This window comes from Dermochelys coriacea, chromosome 18 (genome assembly GCF_009764565.3).
Source record: "Dermochelys coriacea isolate rDerCor1 chromosome 18, rDerCor1.pri.v4, whole genome shotgun sequence".
Lineage (NCBI taxonomy): Eukaryota > Metazoa > Chordata > Testudines > Dermochelyidae > Dermochelys > Dermochelys coriacea.
Genome location: NC_050085.1, coordinates 11,706,053 through 11,714,211, shown reverse-complemented (window position 1 = coordinate 11,714,211; position 8,159 = coordinate 11,706,053). Strand labels below are relative to the sequence as shown.

At 40.7% G+C, this 8,159-nt stretch overlaps 1 protein-coding gene and 1 long non-coding RNA gene across 8 annotated transcripts in view; one reads left to right on the top strand and one right to left on the bottom strand.

The window, feature by feature from the left end:
- Positions 1–3,021: 3,021 nt before the first annotated feature.
- The window catches only part of MTOR (mechanistic target of rapamycin kinase), a 103,845-nt gene continuing 98,707 nt past the window's right edge, over positions 3,022–8,159 (bottom strand). For 4 of the 7 annotated variants that reach the window (XM_038377038.2, XM_043499984.1, XM_043499985.1 and 1 more), the window contains 6 exons: positions 8,022–8,157; positions 7,274–7,339; positions 5,871–5,951; positions 5,504–5,584; positions 4,677–4,782; positions 3,022–4,030 (listed from right to left, as the gene is read on the bottom strand). In XM_038377038.2, the coding sequence (XP_038232966.1) occupies positions 4,015–4,030; positions 4,677–4,782; positions 5,504–5,584; positions 5,871–5,951; positions 7,274–7,339; positions 8,022–8,157 (486 nt within the window). In that variant the 3' untranslated portion in view covers positions 3,022–4,014. Of the gene's footprint in view, positions 4,513–4,578; positions 4,783–5,503; positions 5,585–5,870; positions 5,952–7,273; positions 7,340–8,021; positions 8,158–8,159 lie in introns of those variants that run through there. The other 3 variants (XR_006276351.1, XM_043499986.1, XR_006276352.1) reach the window with 3 other exon arrangements.
- On the top strand, positions 4,381–8,026 carry LOC122457062. The gene is made up of 3 exons (XR_006276354.1): positions 4,381–4,522; positions 4,589–7,651; positions 7,882–8,026. It is a non-coding gene; the product is annotated as an uncharacterized LOC122457062 (long non-coding RNA).

The following is an 8,159-nucleotide window of genomic DNA, read 5'->3' as shown; positions in this document are numbered from 1 at the left end:
GCACCCACGCGACGCGACAATAGCGTAGTCTCGCGCGATTCCCGGATGGCAGGGAAGGCGGAAGTGCTGCAAGACGCCTGCGCACGGCTGGAGAGGCCGCGGGCTCTGTCACGCTCTGGCTCTTTCCTTCTTTTTCCCTCAGAGAGGCCGAGCGGGGGGGGGCTTTACCGGTCCGCCTTATGGGCCCGCAGCTTCCCCCACGGCTGCCGGCAGCGTGCTCTGGGGGCCCCCCCCCCCGGCCCCAAAACACCTTTCAAACTCGGCCCCCCTCTCGCCCGAGGCCAAAGCCTGCTGCCGGCCCTGGGAGCGGGGCGGTCTTCCCGCCAAGGCCCCGGGCCCCCTAACTGCCGCCGACGGGCTGCCCCACCAACCCCAGCCCTGCGACGCCCCCGTCCTGGCCTGCAGGGCAGCTCAGGAGCGGTTATTCGCTCTCCGCTGTAGCACCGGCTTAAGCCACAGCTGTAAACGGACGTTTCCTAGGAAAGCCTCGTCTAATTTTGACTAGACTGCAGCCTGCGCTCACGAGAGTCACAGTAGGTAGCGAGCTTTGATTGCTTGGAGTTTGCTCTACAGCCGTTCAGGGATGAGTGGCATAAATTTCCATCTGCCAGCAGATGGAGACTACAGCTAAGCTTATAGACAAACCTGTGGGACGGGGCAGGCAACCTATGGCACGTTTTCAGTGGTACTCACCCTGCCTGGGTCCTGGCCAGCGGGCGGGGGGGCGGGGAGGGCTCTGCCTTTTAAATGAAGCGTCTTAAACATTTTAAAAACCTTATTTACTCTACATACATCAATAGTTTAGTTATATGTTGAAGACTTAGAGAAAGAGACCTTCTAAAAACGTTACAATGTACGATTGGCCCACGAAAGCTTAAATTAGAGTGAAGAAATGAAGCCTCGGCCCACCACTTCTGAAACGTTGCCAACCCCTGCTGTAGGAGAACACTTCAACCTCCCTGGACACACAACAGCAGATTTAACGGTAGCCATCCTGCGGCAAAAAAATGTCAGGACCAGACTTCAAAGAGAAACTGCTGAGTTTCAGGTTTCAGAGTAGCAGCCGTGTTAGTCTGTATTCACAAAAAGAAAAGGAGGACTTGTGGCACCTCAGCGACTAACAAATTTATTTGAGCATAAGTTTTCGTGAGCTACAGCTCACTTCCACCGAAGGCATCCGATGAAGTGAGCTGTAGCTCACGAAAGCTTATGCTCAAATAAATTTGTTAGTCTCTAAGGTGCCACAAGTACTCCTTTTCTTTTTGCTGAGTTTCAGTTCATTTGCAAATTTGACACTACCAGCTCAGGATTAAACAAAGACTATGAATGGCTAGCCAACTACAAAAGCAGTTTCTCCTCCCTTGGTGTTCACACCTCAGCTGCTAGAAGAGGGCCTCATCCTCCCCAATTGAACTAACCTCATTATCCCTAGCCTGATTCTTGCTTGCATATTTATACCTGCCTCTGGAAATTTCCACTACATGCATCCCAGGAAAGCTTATGTTCCAATATGCCTGTTAGTCTAAAAAGTGCCCCAGGACTCTTTGCTGCTATTTCTCCACCAGTATACAATCGTGGGGAGTTGATTATTTCAAAGCAGGAATAATCAAAATCAAAACAGGTAAAACCTTTTTTCCCTATCCCTGCCCAGACACTTTGGATTTCCTATATGTTTGAGTGGTAGCCATGTTAGTCTGTATCAGCAGAAAGAACGAGGAGTACTTTTGGCACCTTAGAGACAAAATTTATTTGAGCATAAGCTTTTGTGGGCTAAAGGCCACTTCAACAGATGCATGCAGTAGAAAATACAGTAGAAATATATACATCTCCATATACTCACAGAGAACATGAAAAAATGGGGCTTGCCATACCAACTCTTAACGAGACCAATCAATTAAGGTGGGCTATTATCAGCAGAGGAAAAAAAACTTTAGTGACAGGATAATATGTTTCTGTGGCCGGTAGTTTTACAGGAGGCAAAATGATGATAATGGGCCCTTCTAACCTTAACATCTTTGAATCTATATCAATACAAAACATTTGCTAGGAACAGACATCATCTAAACCATCATCCCTCCAAGTACACAGCAGCGATCAGATTAAAATTCTATTTCTTCGGAATCACAGAATCAGTTTCTTGTGCTAAGAGAAGAAAAATGCCCCAAAATCTGGAATAAAGAAAGTTCATGTTCTTACCAAATTGCAGCCCACTTAAGGATATAGTTGCAATTGCTGTAAACTAAAACAAAAAGGTTTCAGAATAGCAGCCGTGTTAGTCTGTATTCACAAAAAGAAAAGGAGTACTTGTGGCACCTTAGAGACTAACAAGTTTATTTGAGCATAAGCTTTTGTGCGATGAAGTGAGCTGTAGCTCACGAAAGCTTATGCTCAAATAAATGTGTTAGTCTCTAAGGTGCCACAAGTACTCCTTTTCTTAAAACAAAAAGGTTTATGAACAGGCAAACTCCTTTGATATAGGTAGTCATTCTTGACTGTTTTTCTCCACCTGCTGTCATGAAGGAGCTATAGCCAACCATCTGGATTGATACAGGAGAAGACAGTCAAATCCATAACAAAAAAACAAGTTTCTTAGAGATATCCAATCCACTACCAACAGTGTTTGTGCCTTCTGTGGGTTTCTGCTAAGGGTTCTCAAACTTCATTGCAATGTGATCCTCCTCCTGACAACAAAAGTTACTACACAACTCCAAAGCCAGAGCCCCACCGCCCCAGGTGGGTAGGCCAAAGACAAAGCTCAAGGGCTTCAGTCCCAGACAGGATGCCTGTAATCTGAGCCCCACCATTCAGGACTGAAGTCCTTAGGCTTTGGCCCCGGGCAGTGAGGCTCAGGGTTTGGCCCCAGCAAGTCTAACACCAGCTCTGGCGACCACATTAAAAAGGGTTCGTGACCCACTTTGGGGTCCCGACCCATATATCCACTGTGCTAGTGTAATGCTGCTGTGCCTCAATTCTGTTCTTCATAAGGAATGCTTTGGAATAAATAAGAATCCAGTCAAAATCTTTTTACATTTTGGTGTAATTTATTGGCACAAAAATATTCAAATACAACATGGCATCTAAACATAGCTACACTTTGTATTTTGTGCATTTTGTTTTATTAATAAATCATAACTTTATTTACCTTCACCCTCAGTTTAATATCCATTATTCTCCGTTTCCAGGTATGATCAGTTCTCCTCCCTTCCGCTTTTTGTGCTGAGTATTCAGTTTTCCCTAATTATTTCCCAATACTGCTCTTCAGTCCACCAGTGTGGGACGCTTCCAAGTGGTATTCTGAGTTTACCTTGCATCCTCCTTGCCATAGATCAACCCTCTTTGAGACACTTTGCTTTGACTGGCTCAGAGTCTTTGATCCTGGATCTACCCCTATATCCAGATCTAGTCTGAAATGTGCTAGTTACATCTCCACTGGACACAAACCTTTCAACTACAATCCCCTCCCTCTGATTTTGGGTGAGTGTACAGAGTTTTGGGACAGGTGAGATAATGGACAGATATAATGGAGATAGACAGACAGAAAAACTCTGCTTCTTTCTTCTTGCTCTCTACCCTCCAGCTCTGTCCCCACACTTGAATGAGGATTCTTGCATGAGTGCACTGAGTTCACTGCAGCCACACCAACAGAGCTGACCAGGGCAATGATTCATCTGCAGATATTTTAGTATAGTTACATTGTAAGTTATGTCAAAACCCGTATTTTGTTATTTGTAATGGGTCACCAGTTCCCCAAAGACCAAGTGAACCATGTATTTGTGGTCTAGTCAGTCTTCATTGTTCTGGAAACCCAAATCAAGTCGTAAGTTTCAGACAACTTGTGTTTTTCAACAGCAGCTATGAATTGGCTTAAACCAACTTTTAATATACAATAACTCTTAATTTACATTTCAAAATATTTGACAGGCTGTATTTCAGTCCAAGATTTCAGTTTGTAGAAGAATATATCTGGAGCGCAAAAGCCTCCAATAAAGGCTGTGGATACTCTGGAATCTTCTGTTACCAAAAAGGACACCTAAAGATAGCAAAAGCAATACTTTAATAGTGCAATCTTACCCATCGCTTCATAAAAACAGACTAAGTTAAGAAGGACTGAGGTACCCTAATGTCCAGTAGCCTTTCTATAATCACAAGGACACTGAGGATGGGAAAGACCCATGCCTGAGCCTACTTCTTGATCCCTGATCAACACTTCTACTGTCTGAACCCCACCCCCAAATCTTCTGGTTCCTTGAATACAACCTGCAGTTAAGAAATCTTAAAAAGATGAAGGCATTATAAAAGTGTGCTTGTTGACAGAGTATGTAATTTCCCTATCATAACTATCAATTAATGATATACATACAATTGGAGCATCTTATTTCAAATGCATAAAACCTCTGAGTTGATCCTGATTTAAATAATCCCCTTTTCTAGTTATAACAGATTGCTTGCATACAGGGCAGTGCCTAAGGTAACCTAACAAAATGGTCACAAAATTACAAGCTTAGACACAATGTCTACTCAGGTTTCAGAGTAGCAGCCCTGTTAGTCTATATTTGCAAAAAGAAAAAAAATGAGAATGTCTACTCAGGCATCCTCAGCATGATTCCTGAGATAAGAGTAATGATATTTTACTTGACTGTTCTCCATTTGGAAGGCTAATTTAAAGACAAACTCACCATCCAATGTAGCACTGGCAGAGATTCTCATGGGAAGTAGCTTGCTTAATAAGCAATTCTACTTGTGTGGGTACATCCAAAGTTTCATCATGAGAGAAGTCTCGACCTTTACAATTAAAGTGAAAGAAACATTAAGCAAGGCCGTAAGCCAAATTACATAGCTTGGTTTGGTTGGCAAGTTATGGAGCAATGTGAAGATGACTCTCTCTCCTCTTATAATATATATTTAGCACAGAACTGTTCAAAGACAAAACCTCAAAAGCCACATTGAGTCTATGTTGAATCCTTTAGGACACAAGTGTTTTCGATGATCCATCAGCGTCTTCTCTATCCCCATCCTCTCCTTCAAACAACAGACAAAAGTAATGTACTCTTCTCCAGTGTACTTTTTAAAAATTCCTAGTAGAAGGAATCCACTGCCTAGCTACATTAAAGTACCTAATTTGAGTGGTTCTTATATACATCATTAAGAGTCTAAAATGTCACATCTAAATTTTTCCAGTTGTGAAGCCAGTAAAAAGGAATCCGATTCTGGAGATTTGATTTAGAATCATCACCTAAAAGATGAACTGATCAAATCTAACCCACCTTAATTAAAATTACCTCTACATTTTCCAAATAAAATTGCCTTTCAGAATACAAATTACAAAGCCCAAATATATTAAATGGCTCTGCCCAATTAAGAAACAGGATAATATGAAATAAAATTGATGAAGAACTAGCACAAAACTGAAATATGATAATGCCAGGCAAGCACTTAAACCTGAACATAATTCTAATGTCTGTATTACTTTTACAATATTTTATTTTAGAAAGTATACACTTACCAGTGAGTTTATCTCGAACCCTATTAATAATTTGAATAGCCTTCTTATTGAGAGCCTCTGGCTTCACTAACCCATCCCCTACTAGAAGACAGAAGTGAAAACAACATTTAGACTTTAGACAACAATGATCAAAACAATTTGTGATGCAGTTACTTTTTTGCCATGAATAGTTGACACACAAACCGCTGTTAGCTATTGGGTTTAATTAGAGAAGAGAGCAAAGACAGTTAACAAGTTCTTATCTATGCTGACAGAGAACCCTTTTTGCCCCACCTTGTATAGCTCTCATCTGTAGAGCACTGAAGGTGCTGATGGATGAACTAGTTGCCCATAATGTAAAATGTATGAACTTTTCACAGGAACTTACTGAAGGAATGGATGGATTCAGGCACTGTGGTCCCAGTTTTCTTATGGGCTGTCTCACCCAGCTCCACATTATCCAACATTTCTAATGAGAGAGGGGAGAATATCAATACAGTCATCAAATACAAAGAAGATTGACATTTGTTTGCTTTTCAGGAGATTCTCAAAAAAAACCTTACACTCAAGCTCAAGTATGTTGTGTAAAGCTTCTGGTTTACGTGCAATTCTTACCACCAGGAAGTTATGTGATGGGCAACTGCACTTTTAAACTTTTTTTTATGCCTGGTCACTGCTACAACATTTGCAGAAAACAGCACTTCAACTGGTCTAGACTGAACAAAAGAAAGAAGTTCTCCAACAGCATCTAAGATTACAGAAAATAAATTCTTCAATTGCCAACATGCAAGTGAATTTTTTTAAAGCACTTGTTGGCGTATGTGTGTTTGAATGAGAGCTAGGAGCATCATGAGATTAAATATAACATGTTGAGCAAAATGCCTTTTTAGGACTATGCTAAAATATTTAAAGTTTTCATTAAAACTGACACACAAGGAAATGGAGCATTAAATTGGCCACTGTACTTCAGTACTGCATGAGACTCAGAATATCATACTCTATATAGCATTTACCAATAACCCTCCCTCCCTCACAGTCTTATTGGTGACTAGGATTGACTGACTTGTTTTTGAAAAGCTTACTAAATTGTGGCATAGTGTGCTGAATACCTCCATTGCTCTGATTAAAGGGATTATAACTCAAACAGAAAAAGTATGTTTCAATCTTATGTGCTGAAAGCTGCAGTTAACCTTAAAGTACCCTTCTGTACATTTTGCTTGTTGAAAGATATTTTAAAAAGACGCACAATCAACTTAAAATAGTAGCCAAGTAACTAAGTTATTGAAACCCTACTATTTTAAACATTATAGTAGATGCTTTCCTTTAACATTTCTCCTACAGGTCCGTTAGCAACCAGCTGCTAGGATTTTGTGTAACATTTGTACCATGTTGCTATGTGAAACTTCACTGAGCTTACTGCAGCATTACTATGCAAAACCGAGCAAGTACAGTTCATATCACAGGTCATAATTACTCTGTGGGTTGCACCAACTTTTAGGTACTCCACAAAAATCCTGATGCCACATTACAATGTGAATATGACTACAAAGCAGTGGCTGCTATTCAAGCTGATGTAGCTTAGCAGTAAATTATATACATATGTAATTATGAGATTAAGAGGCACCAGTCAAAACTAATTGGTGCCTTGAAACCTAGTTTCAATAAGCAGTTTTTCCATTGTGCTTTTGAGGAAAAAAAAAAAAAAGACTAGAAAAATATTTTTCAAAATTACACTCCAATTAAAAATGACCCAAATGAACTAAATGAAATACAATAAAACGTTATACACACCTACTGACTGACTAGCTGAATAGGAATCTGTCCTTGTTCGTGATCGTTTATTGCCTTTTGTATTTGCTGCAAAGAAAATAAAATGCTTAAGAGTTTTTATCTTTGAACTATAGACTTTGGCAATATCAGCTTCTCAAACTGAATCAGTCTTTCTCTGAATGACACAGGGTTAAGTGTCTTATTGCTTCAGGCAAATGAACAACTGCAGATAATATGTGTGTGTGGCTTTTCAAAATAAAGATGTTGAAAAATAATTCAAAAGGACTCCAGTAATTTTGTTTTTAATTGAGTTTTCAGGGCAAATGGGATTTCATCTCTGTGTTTCTTTATATTAGGGCTCTTGAACACAGTCCTGTTAACGTTACTGTGTGTGCATAGGTTTCAGAGTAGCAGCCGTGTTAGTCTGTATTCGCAAAAAGAAAAGGAGTACTGGTGGCACCTTAGAGACTAACAAATTTATTAGAGCATAAGCTTTCGTGAGCTACAGCTCACTTCATCGGATGCATCCGATGAAGTGAGCTGTAGCTCACGAAAGCTTATGCTCTAATAAATTTGTTAGTCTCTAAGGTGCCACCAGTACTCCTTTTCTTCTTTTTGTGTGTGCATAGACTGCAGATTTAAACCACCAAGGCCTGAGTTTGAACAGACATTTGATTTTGTGCTCCTGAATGTCTTACTCTGTAATGTCTGACAGTTTACTCTGATTTACTTCTCTCTCCTGTTCTCACTGTTTCCCCAGATAACTTACTGTCCATCAGCCTCCAGTTCAGTAAGGGGTCATACACAAAAGCCTCTAGCACAGCCATGACACTGTCTTTATGTTCTCGCAGGACTTCCATCACAGTGTGACAAGTGATTCTGTAATTACCATCTAGGCCAGTCACCT